The 22,163-nt window shown below is 42.5% G+C and overlaps 1 protein-coding gene across 2 annotated transcripts in view; it reads right to left on the reverse strand.

The window, feature by feature from the left end:
• The window catches only part of LOC138795971 (monocarboxylate transporter 2-like), a 132,680-nt gene extending 112,365 nt beyond the window's left edge, over nucleotides 1–20,315 (reverse strand). Inside the window, exon 1 of one of the 2 annotated variants that reach the window (XM_069975769.1) lies at nucleotides 20,218–20,315. In XM_069975769.1, coding sequence (XP_069831870.1) covers nucleotides 20,218–20,265 — 48 coding nt within the window. In that variant the 5' untranslated portion in view covers nucleotides 20,266–20,315. The remainder of the gene's footprint in view (nucleotides 1–20,217) is intronic. The other variant, XM_069975805.1, reaches the window with a different exon arrangement.
• Nucleotides 20,316–22,163: the final 1,848 nt, after the last annotated feature.

Raw genomic sequence — 22,163 nt, forward strand, 5'->3', positions numbered from 1 at the left:
ATGTTGTCCTCTTATAGATGGCTTCCTCTCCCCCTATGTTGTCCCCTTATAGATGGCACCCTTTCTGCCTCTATTGTCCCCTTATAGATGTCCCCCTCCCCCCAATGTTGTCCCCTTATGTTGTCCCCCTCTCCCCTATGTTGTCCCCTTATAGATGGCCCCCTCTCCCCCTATGTTGTCTCCTTATAGATGGTTCCCTCTCCCCCTATGTTACCCCCCATATAGATGTCCCCCTTTACCCCTATAGATGGCCCCTCTTTCACTATGTTGCCCCCCTTATAGATGGCCCCCTCTCCCCCTATATGTATGTTAATGAATTTATATTACAAAATAATATAACGTTATTAACGTAATGTATTAAAGTACCTTTTTGTTTAGGGACTAAACCTGCATAAAAACATTTATGAAGCAAGCATTAAAAAGTATAATTACATTTAGAAAGCACAAGGTCATTGACCATTTTATCTTAAATCAACACACATTTTGTGCTCAAGATATTTAAAAAAAAAAGAAGTTTAGGAGGTCGGGAACATGAATGTGCATCTTATTGGACTTCACTTAAAATGAAACTACAAGTTGTTGCAAGTTCATGTGATTCATAGTTTCATTGAAATGCAGACATTCAAAACAATGTCCTTTGTGATCCAGGAAGGTTATTCCAATGAGTGATATGGAGTATGGTAAACCAGTTTATCATGTTAGATCTTTAGCTTGCTTTTTCTGGTTTAACAACTGATATAGGAAACCACTGTTGAGGAAAATAATATGATTAAATTGCCTTTGCATGTATTATTATGAGAACTCTTTATGCAAAGCATTCAGAAAGTCCCTTAAAATTTTAAAGCGAATGTACCAACAACCGATCAGCATGGGGATGCCAGTGCCGCGGTCCTTCTCTTAAAATGCCACCCAGTTCCTGCACTCAGTGCTGTTCCTTTTGCCCGACTTTATAAACATGGAGTGGTCGCGGAGCCCCCCAGTGTGACAATATCCCCTGGCCTCTGTGACACCCCTCCATAAGAGTCAATAAAGGCACTTCACAGAGGGGAGGGGACATTGTCACACTATGGGAGGGCAGGCCGGTGCAAGGGAAAAGAACAGCATTAGGCATGGAAACTTGGCGGTGTTTTAAAAAAAGAACCTTACCACTGGGATCCCAACGGCAATCAGGTAATGTAAAAAAAAAAAAACCACAATGTACTTTATGGTACATTTAAGTTGCAGGCTCATGTTAAAAAAAAAAAAAAAAGTTTCCTCCACCAGTCTGCACTCAATACCCCATAATACCCCTATCATACCCCTACTGCTATGTCAATCACCAGTGTACCAGTATTGCTATTAATTGGGGGGATGCAACAATTAAGAATCTGCTGCTGCCAGAAGCTTTTTAAAGAGGTGTTCTGAAGATTTTATTTTTCTATTTAACTGTGCTCAGGGTGCAAATGAATAAAAAATATGTACTTCACGCTTGGTGTAGTACTACTCATCCAGTGATGGTAGTGTTGTGACGCCAGAGCTAGTCCAGCACACAGGTGTGATGTTAGTACCTGCTTTAGTGTGGCTGGTCTGTAGTATTCCCAAAATGGTCCGTGACCTGCCGGGTTGTGATGGGTCTCTTGGGCTCTTGTCACGGTAGTCCTGAGTGGCAATTGACCTACCTGGACTATCGGTACCCCCACCTACAGAAAGGGGAAAATTATGGTGTGCGGCTAATGTGTATAGGTGCTGGTGCGGAGGAAAATATGACTGAGTCCCAGTGATGTTTAACCCCTTCGGGACCAGGCTAATTTTCGTTTTTGCGTTTTCATTTTTTCCTCCTTGTGCTTAAAAGGCCATAGCACTTGCATTTTTACACCTACAGACCCACATGAGCCCTTATTTTTTTGCGTCACTAATTGTACTTTGCAAAGACAGGCTGAACTTTTGCATAAAATATGCTGCGAAACCAGAAAAAAATTATATGCGCAGTGAAATTGAAAAAAAAAACACAATTCTTTTTCTTTGGGGGGACTGTGTTTTTACGCTGTGTGTCCTATGGAAAAACTGACATGTTTTATATGTTCCTCAAGTCGTTACGATTAAAACGATATGTAACATGTATAACTTTCATTGTATCTGATGGCCTGCAAAAAATTCAAACCATTGTTAACAAATATATGTCCCTTAAAATCACTCTATTCCCAGACTTATAACGCTTTTATCCTTTGGTCTATGGGACTGTATGAGGTGTCATTTTTTGCGCCATGACGTTTACTTTCTATCGGTACCTTAATTGCGCATATACGACTTTTTGATCGCTTTTTATTACAATTTTTCTGGATTTGATGTGACCAAAAATGCGCAATTTTGCACTTTGGGATATTTTTGCGCTTACGCCGTTTACCGTGCGAGATCATAAATGTGATTAATTAATAGTTTGGGCGATTACGCACGCGGCGATACCAAACATTTTTGTTTATTTATTTATTTACTTTTATTTATAAGCTGGGAAAAGGGGGGTGATTCAGACTTTTATTAGGGGAAGGCGCTTTTTATTGATAACAACACTTTTTTTTTTTTTTACACATATACTAGAAGCCCCCCTGGGTACAGTTACGTCCTCGTGCGGGAAAGGGTTAAATAGAACAGTCTCTAGATAATACAGAACACTTTGGCAGCAAACAGATAAATCTTGGTACAATCTTGGTAACGTGCTTAAACACGTTAGTGCTGTGGAGTAGAATATAGTAGAGGTTATTGTAGCAGTGCTTGAAGAGTTTAGCATAGAGTAGAGCTGCATAGAGGAGAGGAGTTTGTAAAGGGAGTCCCAGGGGTCATCTTATACGGTACTTGTACCCGTGTATAGACTATAGTCTGACCACCTTCTGCCCTACAGTGTCGAGCTTCCCATCCTAATAGGGTGATACAAGCCCCAGCAGTGGTTAACTGGGTGAAGCTAAGCTTCCGAGGCTTCCTGGTTACCTGCGCTGCGAGATAGGGTATGTAGACCCTTTGGTAGCTTTGTCCTATCCAGTCTAGTTCCTCTTGTATATCAGGATAGTGCCCTGCACCTTTTAGACTGGTTCTCAGCGTGGGCTAGGATGATCCCCGACTCTCCTCCCTGAAAAAAACTGAGTGTCTCTGGTTGCTTCTGCATAAGTGTGTCTTAACTAACTCGACTCATTAAAGGACAACTCCCACGCTAAGGAAAAAAAACAAAAAACAATCAGAAACATAGCTTTTATACTTATCATCACTCCTGAGCTGTCACTGTTTGAATTTCCCACCGTCTGTGTACCTTCTGATTTCTAGTCTTGTTCTTCATTTCTTCCTTGCTTCCTGGTTTCAGCTTCCCATGATGCACTTTGGCTGCTGTGACAAGCCAGCCCCCTGCTGTGACACTGCAAGTGCCTGCCCCTCCATTCACTACAACTTCCATCATACACTAAACATGACCCCCTCTCTCTCTCTCTTCAGTCAGGCTGCTATATACACACACTGAAGCTGCACACACATACTTTCACTTCACTGTAGTGTACATTCTGCAGGATCGCTGTCTCTAATTAGGTCAGGGCAGCAGGGGAGAGATAAGACGTCTGTGTAGCTGACATGCCGGGAGTGAGGAGAAAGATAAGCAAGTGACATCACTCACTCACTCACTGAGTCCACTCGCAGCAGGAGGGAGTATGGGGGAGGGGGTCCTGTAGCTGGTTATGTGCCGGGAGTCAGTCACGAGTCATTATTGAGTTGCAGAATGACAGATGGCTTACAGTTGCACAGCCAATGGGAGCTGAGCAAGCCTGGTCACCTGATCAGGCAGGGTAGGGGGAGGCTGGTGTAACAGGACCTAGCCCAGCCCTCCTGCTGATGACTCATCGTCACTAGAAGGAGCTGAGAGAGGAGACTGGTGACGACAGTAATTAGGTGGCCCCTCTTCCCACCTCCCCAACCCGAAGTCCATTACTCTAAATCTTTTTTTTTTTTTAATTTGCAATGACCCCTGGAGGACATCTTGTGTAAACTTGTTATGCTGTGATGATCTATGGGGCTGGGCAAGCCCCATAGATGTTCGGCCCATTCCATGTTGAGCCAGCTCTACCCTGTCTGTGATGTGGGTGCCGGCGATCACATGATCTGCTCATTGCTCGACTTTTATTGGAGCAAACTGAAGATCACGTGGCTGCTGGCACCCACATCACAGACAAGGGCACAATGACACATTGACACAAGGTATGTTGATGTATACTAGAATGGCACATGCCAAAGTCATGCTTTTATGTCATACTCCAATGTGTAAATAGGACCCTAGGAACACATTCAGCATTTACACTGTGAGACTACATTAGACTGCCTGTTCCTTTAAGAACTAAAAGACAACAAATCATGGCTGAACATATTTGAATCCCTTACTGGATGAATAAACAATTAAAGGGATTAATTTACTTGACTACATTTTCATTTAAATCTTCAAAAAAAATACAAATCAGCGCATTCACAATCTTGGCAAGCAAAAGCTTCATTTTACCAGCTCTCTACTATCTTTACAAAATCAATCCTTTAATTTGTTCTGAGAGTCAGTATTCCCTTTTATGTAATTTATTATTTCAACCCCTTATGACATAGATTTCTTTAATATATATTAAAATATAGAACTGGGATTCAGCAAAACATGAATAAAGCATTGTCTAACACATTTCAGTTTGTAGTTAATAAAAGATATTACATGTTTTATTTTGGTCTATATAAGACATAATTTTCAGTGGACACCACTGGGATAAACTCTGGATGTTTGCTTTCCACTGACAGTAGATTGTATAGTATGGAGAAAGAATTACACATTTAAAGCCCTAGAGAACTGGGATGTATTTTTACCTTTCAAGCGAGGGCACATTAATGTCCACCATGAACAATAAGTGTTTTCAACATTTCTAACTTACATTACACTATAATTGTCTATGTATAAATATTTTTTATATAATATAATATTCATTGGTGTATAACTTACGGCAGTATTGTTTCTGGTTAAAAAAAAATAGAATAACCCAGATAGTAAGCAACTATCTGTACAGATACTGCAGAACACCTCTCAAAATTATGGGTGTCCTGTTACTGCCTTTTTTGTCTCCTTTTTGTTTTTATGATATCAGTATCCTGCGGACTTCTTCGGATCTGTTGGACTATGTCAATGACCAGATAATTTTTATTTTTACTAAAATGGACAACAAGGGGTGTGGGAGTGTAAAAATTCTATTATGTATTATCTTTTTAAATTTACTTTACAGGTTTAGTGTAAGCCTGTGATACTAACCCCCACATTATTTCTCCAGTCCTACTGCCACAGGGGTCCCAGAAAGAGGGTGCCAGTAGTCCTGGAGCATCAAAAATGGCGCTCCTGGACTGAGTGGTAGCAGGCTGGTATTACTAGGAAAACAGAAGGTTTTTTTTAACTTCATTTTACTGTGTGTTAACACAGCCTGAGGCTCAATCTATATAAGTCTTTCCACAGTTTGTATCTAGTATTGAATTTTTGGACTTTTTGGATTTTTGAATTTTTATTTGAAAAGGTTTGAAATGTAACTCCAGACACACCCTATGGACAAAGGAGGCAGACATGTACTATACTGCTAGTTTGACATTTTATCCTAGACTACCCCATTAGCTTTCTATTACGTTCACACACAGTAACAAAAATTATAGACATAAATTAGGTATAAAATGTGGATTTATCTTTTATTGAATAATGTTCTAGGGTGTAGTCTATGGCATAATATCAGCCTGTGTAAAAATTGTAAAAAAAAAATAAATAAAAAATTACAATGTGTACATGAGATGATGTTTTTCTATAGACTTGTTGTAAAGCATTATTTGATTCAAATAATATTCAATATTCAAATGAAATTCAAATTATATATATTTTACAACTGTATTTTAATCTTATATTACTGTGTGGGAATCTAGCCTTAAGTCTATTCTGGCATTTAGCTTGAATAGAAACCCTGGCAGCGAAGGCGTATGAATTTTAATAATTTGTCTTCAATACATATTTAGACAAAATTACAGAATGCCCTTTAAGTAAGGTTAACAAGCATTCTGTTAAAACTGGGATGAGTGTTTTTATCTATTAGGGGATGATTGTGGTATTCTGTCATTAGTCTGTTATTGATCTGCCTAAACATGGTTTGTAATGTTTATTGTGAAATTCTTAGTCAAAGTTATAATTTCTTGAATTATAGTTTTGTTGTGTTCTAATATTTACAACAATGTTATAAAATGGTCAAGCTGTCAAATGACTTGCCACTTTTATTTTTAGTGTTTTTGTGGTCTTTATAGTGGCATACTGTGTACTCCAATATGCCACTATAAAGACCACAAAAACACTAAAATAAATTAGCAATCCTGACATGTTCTGATGGTAAAAATAAATAAACATTTTATCTATTGTAGTATGCACAATTCTCTGATCTATTAGGTTATAACAATACTATTCCCGTACGGTGAACGGTGTAAATGGAAAATAGAAAAAAGCGTCAGGATTGTCACGTTACGAGAGGCTGCTAAGTTTTTGGCTTTGTGTTCTTTTTTTGTTTCTATGGTAACAAATGTTACATCACATGAAAGCCTTATGTGTCTAATATATGTTTTCTAAATTTTGTGTATCTAGCTTATGGCAACAGTGATCTAGGCACACAGGAAAAATGGCAGAGTCTAAGGCAATATTCACAGCAAATGAGAGCCGAGGAGTGATAAAGTTCTTGTTTCTGCTAGGAATGTCCGTAAAGGATATTCATGGTGGAATGTTGCAGAAATTGAGGGATCAAATCCCTTCATATTCTACAGTTAAGAGCTGGGTTACCTAATTTAAAACGGGCCACTTCAGCCCCAATGAAGAGGAACGTCCTGGATGACCGAGAGTTATTGTTGTTCTGGAGATCGGCGATGCTGTGCACAATCTCATACTGGAGAATCAGCGAATTTCAGCTAAAGGAATAGCAGACACCATGGAGATTTCTTGTGAACATGTTTGGGTCATTATACCATGAACATTTGAACATGAAGAAGCTATAAGCAAAGTAGGTCCCCGAATGTTTGACAACAGATCAGAAAAGCATGTGAGTGAAAACCTTTCGGTCCATTTGTCAATGTTTCCAGACTGATAAGAACTTCCTTGATCAACTGGTCATTATGGATGAGACCTGGATTTGTTTGTATGACCCTGAAACCAAGGAGCAGTCAAAAGAGTGGAGGCACAGTGGTTCTGTGTTCTGAGATATGAAGGGGATCCCTCCTTCACTAAGTGGCTGAGCGGACCTGAGACGTCAAGTCTCGGGCCTGCGTCAGACACCCGGAAGCAGCCGGGTACCGGGCACCGGAGCGCCGCGATGCGGGACCCGCCGCTGGAACCGGGGAGGTGAGCGGACGTCTTTTCTTTCAGCTACCTCCTCCCTGGCCAGATCTAAAAATAGCCCCAACGCTGGATAACCCCTTTAATCCTTAAGGCCAAAATCCACCCCATTCTTAAAGGATACAAATCAGCATGATTGTGCTGATATGGTTGGGGAGATGCTTGTGACTAGTCATAGCTCTCTGCCTGCCAGTGTGCAGTGTGGGGATGATTGACAGACAGAGAGGCGTCTAATGGGTCTTTTTGCCTGTCAATCACCACCGCACTGTGTGCTGACAGGCAAAGACAGGCAGGCCCAGATGAGTAGTTGCCACCCCACTCCCGGCCTTGGGCGACGTAATAGTACATCTTTTTTCCTTTAGTACAGTTACTGCTGCAGCCGCAGCTAGTGTGCTCCGTGTCCTGCACAGTAGATCCATACTGTGTTGTTGGGAACCATATCAGCTCAATTGTGCTGTTTGGTTCCCTTTAAGCGGTTAAACCCTTAGGTTCTGTGGTCAATAGCAACTTCTACAATTAAGAAGCTAAACAGAAAGAGATACTTCCCCTGTAGAATACATAAAGAGAAACTCCAGAGAAGTATCTAACCTGCTGATAGCTACCTATAAGTCACAGAGCACTGAGGACGAAGGATGAAGGTAAGTTTCTTGCCTCCATCCTCAGCACAGTTTCCACAATATTAAGAGTTTAATCAATATGCAAATATGTCATTTTGGTGCACTGTGGCAGGACCACCTCATTTAATGAATATCTACAGAGCAGGTCGGCCGAGGGGTGGTGCAGTCAGGTTGGATCAGTGTCTTGGGAGTGGTAGCCCTGCCCTAGTGCACAAAACACCATATTTGCATATGGAATAAAATCTTAATATTGTAGAAACGGCACAAAGGATGGAGGTAATAAACCTTAATTCTCAGTTCCCATGCCTTATGGAAAAATATCAGCAGGTTAGAAACTTCTAACTTGCTGATAGTTTCCCTTTAAAGGAGAAATTTCCCTCTAAAGGAGAAATTACCAATATACACTTATCAAGGCTTCACTTCCTGGATAAAATGGTGATGTCACGACCCGACTGCCACAGCTGTGCGGGCTTTGGCTGCTGGAGAGGATGATGGCAGGGGGACACTGAGGGACACAGGGTACTGGAGGGACACTGAGCATCCCTCTGCCATCATCCTCTCCAGCAGCCACAGCCCGCAAAGCTCTGACAGCCGGGTTATGACATCACCATTTTATCCAGGAAGTGAAGCCTTGATGCAGTAGTAAGTGCAGGGGGAAAAGCACTTTAAAAGCATTTCTCATAATAAGTGTATATTGGTAATTTGTATAACTTTTGGGGGGCAATACGATACTAATAAATTTATGCCAGACTTCTCCTTTAAGGGCTGGCAGAAGTAAAGTTTATTATGGATTATTCCCGGAGACATGTGTAACCTCAATGAGAGACACAGCAAAGCCCAGCTGACTCCGCCCAACACCGTTGCCACCTAGCGCATACCCCCCAGCTTCAAACCAGGAAGTGAGTGGTAACACAGAGGTGCTGAGATGAATTCTCTGCAGATGGGTAAACCCCTTTAAGGAAAACTACAGCTCACCCTGCTAAAAGCAAGCCTTCACATAGCTCCATTGATGGAAATATAAAAGGGTAATAGATTGAAGAAATGTAATTTTGGCATTTTTTTTTAGTAATAGTTGTTACTTAGTATTAGACACTGTGATGGGTTAATTCTCTAGCGCTCTTGTACTGCTGACAATCCTGAAAACCCCACCTCTACTCCTCCCCTCCTCTCATGCAACTGACGAAGTGCGCATGTCTGCGGTGGGTCGGGCGGCTGTTACTTCGGCAAGGCCTCAACTGAGGTACTGCACAAGCATGGGACCTCTAAGCTGCCGCAGCGCTGTCCTGCCTTGACTGGAAACATGCGCCGGTGTTCCGGAAGTTGGCTGTGACATGATTAGGGACTTCATCATATATATAGAGCCGACATCAGTCTCATGGTATACGCCCCTTGATAAAGCTAATATCGGCCAAACATACGTCGGGGTTGGCATCAGGACAATCGCATCACAATGTGTAAGTTGTTACACAGATTTTGAGATACATTTTGGACATTGTTTATTCCCTTGTTTTAATCTTATTAATTATTTTGTTTTAATAAAAATAAATGGATATCTATGCTCATAATTTTTAGTATACAATATTTTAAGTGAATTGTATCCTTACTATTGGTAGGAAATGCGATGTGGATATAATTAATATTTACCTGAGTTGTTACATAGCTTGATATTATTTCCCTTACGTCTCACAGTGGCACACTAACGGGGGGTATTCTTGCCCCTGTGAGCTAGGCAGGACACAAGGAACTTTTACTAGTACAAAAATTAAAGTTTTATTAATTCAAATAAAGGCCCCTCCTCCCTCTAGGATAAGTGGAGGCGGATCCCCACAACCAGTCTTTTTTGTCCTTGTCAGTGACGTCATTTCTGCCCCTCCTGCGGCCCGCAACCGGAAGTAAGACGGCGTCCGTTCCTCTGGAGGAGAGCATGCAGGAGGAGCGCACTTCAGGTATCAACTACCTCCCTCTTTTGTTACAGAGATCGCATTTTTTTACCTTGCTGTAGAATAAACTGACGCCACCGCCTATGGGCGGAGATTAGATTGGCGCCATTTGGGGGTTTTATTCGCCTAAGTGAGAGTTAATCTTGCTTATTAGTATTTCTAGACATGGCAATGAAAATTGTGTTTATTTTTTAAGTTTATATTTAAAAAAACATAACTTTTTAACCCTTTGAGGACCAGGCCCAAAATGACCCAGTGGACCGACCAATTTTGATCTTTGTGCTTTCGTTTTTCCTTCCTCCCCTTCTAAGAGCTCTAGCACTTTCAGTTTTCTATCTACAAGGCCATGTAATGGCTTGTTTTTTACAGGAATAGTTGTACTGTGTAATGGCGTCTTTCATTTTACCATAACATGTATGATGGAACCCCAAATATATTATTTATGAAGATATAAATTGGTGAAATCGTAAAAAAGCAATGCATTATGGTAAAGTTTGGGGGGTTCCTGTGTCTACGTAATGCACTATATGGTAACAGCGACATGATACTATTATTCTATAGGTCAGTCCAAACACAACCATATGCAGGTTACACAGATTCTCTAATGTTATATCTATTTTTTTAATGAAATCCTTTTTTTTGGCAATTAAATATTAATAAAATGGGCCTATTTTGACGCTTATAACAGTTTTATTTTTTCACCTACTGTATGGGGTGTCATTTTTTCCGCCATGATCTCTAGTTTTTATTAATACCATATTTGTGAAGATCGGACGTTTTGATCACTTTTTATTAATTTTTTTTTTATATATAATGTAACATAAAATCGGTAATCCGCGCACTTTTTTCCCTCTTTCCGTCTACGCCGTTTACCGTTCGCAATGACGCTTGTTATATTTTAATAGATCGGACAATTACGCACGCTACGGTTTATTATATGTTTATTTATTTATTTTTATATGTTTTATTTATATAATGGGAAAGGGGGGTGATTTAGGCTTTTATTGGGGGAGGGGTTTTGGGGCAGTGTGTTAGTGATTTTTAACTTTTTTTTTTACACATTTTCAGTCCTTTTGGGGGACTTGTACATAAATAACTTTGATTTTTACACTGATCACTGCTATGCCATAGGCATAGCATTGATCATTGTTATCGGCGCTCTGTTCATTGAGCCTGCCTGTGCAGGCTCAGTGAAGCAGATCGCCGATCGGACCGCACGGAGGCAGGTGAGAGACTCTGTCGGTCCGTTTTAACACTGCGGAGGTCCCAATCGGTAAGTTCAAGGGGACTCCCCCTGTTACTTACACTTAAACGCCGCGGAGTCATTAACTGCGTCACTGCAGCGTGTCATTAACGATGAGGCTGCTGATTGCAGCCGGCCCCTACCTGCTATGAAGTGCGCTCCGCTCCGGAGCGCGCTTCATAGCTCAGGACGTACCGATACGTCCAGGGTCGTCTGGGGACAGACTTCCAGGACGTACCAGTACGTCCTAGGTCGCCTAGGGGTTAAGCATTGGAACCGTGTCACTGCATTGCATTGTGATGGGGTGTTCCCAATTGGATTCTTTCTCATTGCTTCTTAACCTGGAAGCCTTCCTAAACAGTATTTTGCTTTTAGGATTTTGGGGATCTATAATAGGGATGGTCCGAACCTGCCAAGGTTCGGGTTCGTACGAACCCGGACTCTCGGCAATGATTCCCGCTGTCTTAAACCTCCATGGAGAGGGTGGATACAGTGGGAGGACCGCCTGGAAAACCGGGATACATCCACAGCCATAGGCTGTATACCAGTTTTCCAGGCGGTCCTTCCACTTTATCCACCCTCTACAGACAGCGGGAATCATTGCCAAGAGTCCGGGTTCGTACGAACCCGAACCTCGGCAGGTTCGGAACATTAATCTATGTATGATTGCTCCTGTATAAAAAGTAGAACAGCGAGGAATGTAGAACAGCACAAAGTGATGTGATTGTTTATAGCAGATACCTGCTGAGCTTTGAATTAGTAGTAGATGTTATACACAAGGCCCATTAGTTGTCATATAGCAACTAATTCTGAGTTCTAAACTGATTAAAAAAATCTATTGATCATAATATGTTGAAAAAGAACAAACATTTGTTTTCCTTTAGCTAATATTACTTAAAACATTAAGGCGGAAAATGTGGCATCAACAGATGTTGGATTGCCCAATTGATTCTTTTCCAAAAAACTTGTAAAGTCAATTATTTCTATGTATGTTTTCTGAATGCTGACATTGTTTCAGCATTTCTCAACACAAAATATATTTTATAGCTCAACTGCCTTACTAGTAATTGCATAAAATGCCCATTATCACAGCACAGTAATTTTACATCTAGTAAGTAAGAACACAATTTATAGCATTTCAAGGTTGATGCTAGCCTTTATGATGACAGGGGTACATGCTCAGTAATTACATAAGAATAATATGCATTTCTGTAACCCCTTAAGGACCTATGCCGTACAGGTACGTCATGGATCACTGTCACTTAAGGACCCAATTGATTCTTTTCCAAAAAACTTGTAAAGTCAATTATTTCTATGTATGTTTTCTGAATGCTGACATTGTTTCAGCATTTCTCAACACAAAATATATTTTATAGCTCAACTGCCTTACTAGTAATTGCATAAAATGCCCATTATCACAGCACAGTAATTTTACATCTAGTAAGTAAGAACACAATTTATAGCATTTCAAGGTTGATGCTAGCCTTTATGATGACAGGGGTACATGCTCAGTAATTACATAAGAATAATATGCATTTCTGTAACCCCTTAAGGACCTATGCCGTACAGGTACGTCATGGATCACTGTCACTTAAGGACCCATGACGTACCGGTATGCAGGCCCTTTAAACGGGCACGGCGCTCCGTTGAAGATGGCTGCTGATTCTTACAGCAGCCATCTTCCTGTGTCACGTAGGGGGCAGTTTCCCTGCCCCCCCGTGATGACGATTGCTGTGATTGGCCGATGACTTTTCCGGGACCGGACCTCGGCACAGAGCTGTGATTGGTGCTGTCCGAGACAGCACCAATCACTGCTGTGCCCGAGCATCCGGACCCCAGATCGCCCGTGATTGGCCGGCTGCCGCCAGCGGGCCAATCATGGGCGATCCATACTACTACTCCCATCATCACCTTCTCTGCTTGCAGCAGAGAAGGAGATGATGGGAGTGGTGAGTCCTGTGCCTCCTCCCCCATGTGTCTTTCCCCCCCCCCCCGTGCGTCCTCCGCTGCAGGGAGACAGCTAGCAGCTGATCTCCACGTGCTCTCTCCTCCTCCCCCTCTCCGGTACTTCCTCCTCCCTTGCTGCCCGCGCCTCCTCCCCCGTGTGTCACCTGCTCCCCAGACCGCCACCGCTGACACCCTTCCTGGTGCCCCTGCTGGCAGCCGAACACCCACCCTCCCACCACCCTACTGCCAGCCAGCCTCCCTCCCACCACCCTGCTGCCAGCCACCCTCGCTCCCTCCCACCACCCTGCTGCCAGCCACCCTCCCTTCCACTACCCTGTTGCCAACCACCCTCCCTCCCATCAACCTGCTGCCTTCCACCCTCCCTCCCACTACCCTGCTGCCATCCACCAACCCTCTCTCCCACCACCCTGCTGCCCGCCACCCACTCTCTCTCCTACCACCCTGCTGCCATCCACCCTCCCTCCCACATCCCTGCTGCCATCCACCCTCCCTCCCTCCCACCACCCTGCTGCCATCCACCCTCCCTCCCACCACCCTGCTGCCATCCACCCACCTACCCTCCCACCACCCTGCTGCCATCCACCTTCCACACCACAACCCTGCTGCCATTCACCCTCCCTCCCACCACCCTGCTGCCATACACCCACCCTCCCACCACCCTGCTGCCATCCACCCACCCTCCCTCCTACCACACTGCTGCCATCCACCCACCCTCCCTACCACCACCCTGCTGCCAAATCCCCCCACCCACCCTCCCACCAACCTTCTGTCATCCATTCACCCTCCCACCACCCTGCTGCCATCCACCCACCCTCCCACCACCTTGCTGCCTGCCAGTCACTCACCCACCCTTACTCCCTCCCACCACCCTGCTGCCAGCCACCCACCCACTACCCTGCTGCCAGCCACCCACCACCCTGCTGCCAGCCAAACACCCTCTCTACCTCCCTCCCACCACCCTGCTGCCAACCACCAACCCTCTCTCCCACCACCCTGCTGCCAGCCTCCAACCCTGCTGCCAGTCACCCACCCTGCTGCAAGCCTCCCATCCACCCTGCTGCCAGTCACCCACCCTGCTGCCAGCCAGCCTGCCACCCACCCTCTCTCCTGCCAACCACCCACCATCCCTGCTGTCCCCCTCCCTGCTTCCACCCACCCTCTCCTGTGACCCTCCCTGCTGCCACCCACTCTCTCTCCCGCCACCCACCCTCCCTGTTGCCACCCACCCTATCTCCTGACACCCACCCTCTGCTGCCACCCTCTCTTCTCTCCTCTTACCCTCTCATTTGTCCTGCCACCCTCTCAACTCTATGCTTCCACCCTCTCCTCTTACCCTCTCCTCTGTCCTGCCACCCTCTCCCCTCTCTGCTGCCACCCTCTCCTCTCCACTTCCATCTTCCTTCCTGCCACCCTCTCCCCTCTGTCCTGCCACCCTCTCCCCTGGATCGGTGGTGATATAGTGTCTCCTGCTTCTGCTCTGTATTATTTTTTCCTGCCCCCATCATCCCCACCCCCATGTGTCATTCCTGCTGCGAGTATGCATTCTCATAGGGATGCACTGACACTGGATTCGCAGTGGAAGGCATCCTAAAAAAAAAACAACTAAAAAATGGCCCACAGGTTGTTCTTGGCTGAGGAGTCATACGCCTGGATTTCCTGCATTGTCTGCATGTGGGGGCTTTCCCTGCGGGGTCCAAGTTCTCACTATACCCCTTGTTACATTCCTTGAAAGGTTTAGTTTTCATAATGGGGTCAGTTGTGGGGGATTTCTAATTTTGGCAGCACATGGGCTCTGCGAACCCGACATGGCCTTCGTCCTCCATTCTGACCAAATCCAGCTTTCAAAATCCAAATTACACTCCTTCCCTTTGGAGGCTTTCCGTGCACCGGCTTTGCACTTTGTGTCCACATGTGGGGTACTCCTCTAATCGGGGAAAATTGCTCTACATGACTAGTGTTTATTTTTTCTTTTAACCCCTTGTGAACATGAAAAATTCAAATTTACACCAACGTTTTAGTGTAAAAAAATGTAATTTTCCATTTTCACGGCACATTGTTCCACATTTGTGTCTGTCACCATGGGGGTCCATGTGCTCACTATACTTCTTGTTACATTCTTTGAGGGGTGTAGTTTCCATAATGGGGTCACTTGTGGGGGGTTTCCAATGTTTTGGCAGCATGTGGGCTCTGCGAACAAGACATGGCTTTCGTCCTCCATTCTGGCCAAATCCAGCTTCCAAAATCCAAATTGCGCTCCTTCCCTTTGGAGGCTTTCCGTGAACCAGCTTTGCACTTTGTGTTCACATGTGGGGTACTCCTGTAATCGGGGGGGAATTGCTCTACATGATTAGTGGTCTATTTTTTCTTTTAACCCCTTGTGAATATGAACAATTCAAAGTTACACCAATGTTTAGTGTAAAATTACATTTTTCATTTTCACAGCACATTGTGCCTGTCACCAGTGGGGTCCATATGCTCACTATACCCCTTGTTACATTCCTTGAGGGTGTAGTTTCCATAATTGGGTCACTTGTGGGGGGTTTACAATGTTTTGGCAGCACAGGGGCTCTGTGAACCCGACATGGCCTTCGTCCTCTATTCTGGCCAAATCCAGCTTCCAAAAGCCAAATGCTGCTCCTTCCTTTTTGAGGCGTGTCCTGTGCTCGTATGGTACATTATGTCTGCATGTGGGGTATTTTTGTACTCAGGGGAAATTTCTCTACAAGTTTTATGTTTTTTTTTCTTTTAACCCCTTGTCAACCTTAAAAATTTAAGGCTAGACCAAGTTTTAGTGTAAAAAAAAAAAAAAAAAAAAATTATTTTCACAGTACATTGTGCCTGTAACCAGTGGGGTCCATATGCCCTCTATATCCCTTGTTACGTTTCTCGAGGGTTGTAGTTTCCTAAATGGTGTCCCTTTAGGGGTGTTTGTTAGGTTTTGGCACCCCAGAGCCTCTGCCAACCAGAAGTGGTACTTGGCTAATTGTAAGGAGGCTTCAAAATTCACTAGGTGCTCCTTTACATCTGAGGCTTGTGGTTGCATCAAATAGCGCAATAGGGCCACATATCATATACTTCTATAAACTGCAGACATGGGACAATAAATATTGGGGTGCATTTCTTTGGAAATAGGTTTTCTATTATTAGAGATTGGATCACAATATATTTTCTGCAAAGAAAATTAAAATTTTCAATTTTCTCACACACTTAGCTTTTATTTCTGTGACTCACCTAAAGGGTGAAAAACTTTCTGGAATTGATTTTGAACAGTTTCGGGGGTGCAGTTTCTGAAATGGGGTGCTTTGTGGGGCTTCATAAAATATAACCCCCTCAAATACACTTGAAACGTGAACTGGTCCCTTGAAAAATCAGATTTTGAAATTCTTGTGAAAATTTGGAAAAATGCTGCTAAACTTTGAAGCTTTCTATCGTCTTAAACAATTGAACGTAATTTAATAAATGCTGCCATCATAAAGTAGATATATTGATAATGCTATTTAATATCTAATTTATGTGGCATAACCATTTTCCTTACAAGCACAACATTTCAAAGTTCAAAAAATGCAATTTTTCTCAATTTTTCACGTTATTTTGGTTTTTTTATATAAAGATAGGCTGTAAATATTGACTTAATTTTACCAGAAATATAAAGTATAACATGTCACGAGAAAACAATCTCAGAATCAGCTGGATAGGTAAAAGCATCCCAAAGTTATTAATGGATAAAGTGACACATGTCATATTCCTGAAATTTGCTCCAGTCCTTAAGGCCATTTTGGGTTCCGTCCTTAAGTGGTTAAAAACAAACTTATTTCACATTTGATCACATACTGTGATTAAAAAAATATTTGTCCATAGTGACCAATCACAACTTTTATTTTACCATAGTAAGTTATGAAAAAAGTGAAAAAAGAAATAAAAGGGAGGGCACAGAACCACCATACATTGCCAAGGTAACTTTTTTCTTTTCTTTTCAGTTCTCCATTCTATTGTGCAAAAATGTTTGACAGACACAATGATAAAGAATTAATAAAATGATAAAGAATTGACAGAATGATAAAAAGTGATTGTTAGTATGTAGCTCTATGGTCCATTTTAAAGCGACTCTGTACCCGCAATCTGACCCCAAACCGCTTGATGCAGTTATGCAGGTGATGCAGTTATTGTCCTAAAAAACAATGTAGAGCGCAGACACTCTAGGCCACGCCAATTTGAAACTTGAAGACGCCCCACCACATGATTGGTAGATTGGTAGGTAATAGCTCCAGGCGTCACATTTAACACCAACATACCAAACCTGACCAATACCACCATACTGTGACTGGGTATTACTACCATACTGTGACTGGATAACACCATCATAGCAGTCTCCTTCACTCTACTCTGAAATCACTCCTGTGCTCACAACGCCCCCCCCCCCCTCCCAAAAGACAACAGACTTAATGGCAAGTCGGAAAGGGAGGTAGGAGATTAAAAAAAAATTAAAAGAAAAAAAAGCTCTTTTCTGCTCCCTGGTGCTGCCCCCTGCAAGGTGCTGCCCTAGGCACCAGACCACGCATGCCTAGTGGTAAATACGACCCTGTCAGGGAGGTAAGTGGATTATATTTTTTTACCCACCCTTCCCTGGGTTTCTGAAAAAAATGTGTCCTTTCTCCTTCAAGTTTGCATAAATCATTTTTATATGTGCAATATGGTGAAATAAAAAGTCTTTTGAAATAGTATTAGAGTTGAGATAATAGTTTAGCGTTTTAATACTTTTGAGGGTCTGGTAAACATAAACCACAGGCCTTCTTTGTCCTTACTTATGATCTGGTAAGAGACCTTTGGGTTGCAACTTTCTAACGAACAAATTTAGCTTACCAATAAAAGCCACCAAAAAACTCAGTGAGAGATGAAAAACAAAATTTAAGGGGTCGGGAAGGGGTTGAACAAATAGATGTTTCTGAATCACTCATGTTATGTATGAAAAATATCAAACCATTCTTTAATAGCTTTGTTTCTGCTGAGATACACTTTTACAAATTTACAGGTCTAGAGTCTGAAATGACATTACTATGAAATTCTGAGAAGAAAGCGTTGCAAGAGATATAAAGCATGCACCAGGACATTATGTCCATAATACAGCTCAAAGCTGTTGAGACACAATTGGTTTGAAGTAACATAACATTAACACAAAAACAAACTGTTGGTACACAGGCTATAGCACAGACTGACAATTAGTTCTCAACAGAAGGTAGATAACTAAACTGCAATATAGACATGAAAGATTTAAAGGAGTCATCTAGGATTAGAAAAAGCACAGCTTTTTGCTTGAAAAAGGAGCAGCATACCTGTCCCTAGGTTGTGTGTGGCATTGCAATTAAGATTCATTCACTTCAATGGAACTGAGTTGCAAAACCACACCCAAACTGAGAACAGGAGAGGTGCTGTTTCTAAAAGAAAGCGGCCATGTTTTTCTAAGCCTGGACAACCCCTGTAATAGTGTTAATAGAGGTACTGATGTTGATAAAGGTAAAGGTTTCAGATGGTCATGTGGTGTGGTACTAGGTGTTGTGCTGATTGATGGATGTTGTCAGCATTGTTGTACAGCTCAGCCAGAGATGGTATAGTCGTGAGGCCAGTATGATGGAAGTACCTGCTTTGTGTTGTGGCTGGCAGTACTCCCCAGAAATGGTCAATGACCTGCCGGGTTGTGATGGGTCCCTTGGGCTCTTGTCACGGTAGTTCTGAGTGACAATTGACCCACCCGGACTATCGGTACCACCACCCACAGACAGGGGAAAAATAATCCAAGGTGTGCGGTTAGTGTGTATAGGTGCTGGTGCATATAAAGAATGACGGCGTCCCAGTGATATAAAAAATAGAACAGCTTTAGACTCGAGCATAGATGAGCGAACCTCAAGCATGCTCAAGTCCATCCAAACCAGATTGTTCGGCATTTGATTAGCGGTGGCTGCTGAAGTTGGATAAAGCTGTAAGGTTGTCTGTAAAACATGGATACAGCCAATGACTATATCCATGTTTTCAACATAGCCTTAGGGCTTTATCCAACTTCAGCAGCCCCCGCAAATCAAATGCCAAACGATCAGGTTCGGATGGACTCGAGCATGCTCGAGGTTCGCTCATCTCTAGTGTGCAGTCTTTCACATAGACTTTAATACTAAAACTTGTTTGTGCTTGAGGAGGTGCTTGAAAAAGTAGAAGAGAAAAAAGGGTAGTTGTAGCGGTGCTTGTTAAGTTGAGAGTACAGTGGAGTAGAGGAGAAGAGTTTGTTGAGGGAGTCCCAACCCAATGTAGCAATGTACTCTGCCAGAACTTTGGAGAAATACTTGTAGAGTGAGAAGTTACTTGTACCTGCATTTAGACTGTGTCTGACCAGATTGTGAGAATAAAGGGCCTGGTGTAAGTTCCTTCAGCTGGGGGATTTGAAAAGAGGTACCTCCTACTTCGTGCAGTGTTTTCTTCCTGTTTCTTTTGAGAAGAGAATAGTTCCTCAGCAATGGCCGTGGAGTTTTTGGCGTGGATTGGGGTGTTCCTCTCCCTCACTGCATCTGAGCTTGGTTCCTGTCTGGGGTCCTAGCAGCAGCCAGGCCCTGGCTTAACTACAGCAGGAACTGTGTGTCTTCTCTCTGTGAGAATCTGACTTGAACTGAACTTTACTTCCTCCACCAACTAACTTCCTACAGGGGCCAAGTAATCTACCCCGTGAGTGGTGAGGATGAGTGTGTGCATAAGAAAGAAGAAAGATAATAAGTCAGTAAGTAGAGAGCACCTCCTACAAGTCACTAGTAACACAAGGTACATATAAAACATTAACCTATTGCTTACTTCAGCTGTGCAATACATAAAAATATACATATAAAAACACTGACATCTATTGGTTAAGCCTTATAGCGCACTTCATCACCGCTTTACCTGGAGTAAGAAGCTTTTTTGAGAGGTGCAAAGGAGAGACACAAAACACCCAGGCATGCTTTATCATGGTGGGCTAAACCTAGAAAAACCTGATTAAGTTTTGTGAGCAATACTTAGTTCAATCAAAGAGATAGAAAAAGATGCAGCACTCACTGTTTTCTGACCTTCGTAAAAGACACATAGATGTGCTGGGTACACCATGGAACAAGGAATATTGCAATCCTTAAACTTCCTCTTCACATCTGTGAACTGTGCTCTTTGCTTCTGAAGTTCCAGCAAGAAGTCAGGTAAAATGGAAACTGTAGCATTGTCGTATGTCAAAGGACCCTGAAATACAACAAGCCAGGCATAAGTCTGTGTCTTTGCAATTCAATTGCTGTGCCAACAACGGTATAATGCCAGAAGGGGAACCTGACAAACATGGCAGAGAAATTATCTGCAAGTTTCAATTTGTGCCAAGTTTCCAGGAAAGGGTGTTAACCATCAGCAAAGTGCGTATCAAGGGGTTACCTCCTTGAAAAATCTGCAGTTGGGAAGCAGACTTACCCAATGTTTAGGATTTGTGCAGATTTTAACCCTTCAGGGCACCAGCACACAGATAATTGAAAGCTGACCAGCACTGTGCCCAGGTAATGATGCAGCACTGCAGCTGCCCAAACAGGCGGATCCGACAGCAACCAGGAGCAATGATGGCCACACTGACTGGCCACAAGCTCCAAGGTTGGCATAGGGGTCCTGGCACCAGGCAGTGCATCCAGGCTATGCATCCATTCAGACAGCCATCTTGCCACGTCACCAGAATATGAAATATTTAATATCGAAAGCTGGCAACAGGACAGCCCTATGCTCTTCACCTGCCATATCAAGTAAGGATATCTCAGCACAGATATAAAATATTATAACAGTTTTCAAATTTTATTTATTTTATGTCGAATGCTATTTGTATAATTACAGATGTCATTATAAAATACAGTAACATCCTCAACATGCAGTCTGTCTTAAAAAACAGCCATCAACCGACCAAAACAAACTGTGTGTCAACATAGCCAACAAATGAGACTTCAACAACTTTCAATGCTTTTAAACAATGCAAATACCTGATTTTCAGTATATTTTACACATTTGATTTTTCAGATTAAAATGTAATAACAACCTGAAGCACAAAGTCACCCTGAGTTTTGTTTAGAAATAAAAGATGCATTTCCTCTAGAGATAACTCAGCTTGATGTTACAAAGAGGATAAGCCACAAAAAATGACTTGAAAGTTATTTCACAACGCTTTAGGGGCTATGGTCAACCTTCCTAATTTTATCTTTTTTTTTTTTTTTTTCATTTTTAAAGTTCATCTTGTACTTTAGGCTACAGGGACATAGAAATTCACTATTATAGATAGTAAAATAAAAATGCAATATAACTGACAGTTACTGTACATAAAGTACGTGCTTTAAAACATGAAGCAGATTACTCTCAGGTGAGTACATATTAAATTTAAGATTGAACTCAACTTTCTAGTTCCATTACACAATTCCCAAAGCCCATATATGCCTGACACTAGAAAGCATGGGAAGTTGTCTTTATCCAGTGGCCAGGTCTCAAAGCAATGTTTACCTTTATATAAAATCTATATAATTTACCGGATGAAAAACTATTATGATATTTGTATTATGGTATATGTTTACAGGAATTGAACAATAATATATATATTCTTCAAAAATACGTTTTCTTCTAAATACTGTGTATTATTAGTGACTTCGTACAGTAATTAATGCATGGAAAAAGGGTAGCAATAAATTTCATTTTATTGTGAAATAACACATTACAATAGGGATATCAAATATGTTTGTATGCTCAACAGCTTATTAAGGAATTACACTATAAGGGCCTGTTCACACTATAGAACTGGCCCAAAATTCCACTCGGAGCCCCCGTGGACTCCACTCCAAATCCTGTCTGCTCTCTCTTTCAATGGGAGGCCTTGCGCGCCTCTGCTCTCCGCGCCTCTCCACTCAAAGAATTAACATGTCAATTCAAATCCATACTGATATGTTTTATGCCTGACACCATCCACCTTTTCTGTAGCCTGTCTTTGGACCCATTAT

This window comes from Dendropsophus ebraccatus, chromosome 1 (assembly GCF_027789765.1).
Source record: "Dendropsophus ebraccatus isolate aDenEbr1 chromosome 1, aDenEbr1.pat, whole genome shotgun sequence".
NCBI classification, from domain to species: Eukaryota; Metazoa; Chordata; class Amphibia; order Anura; family Hylidae; genus Dendropsophus; species Dendropsophus ebraccatus.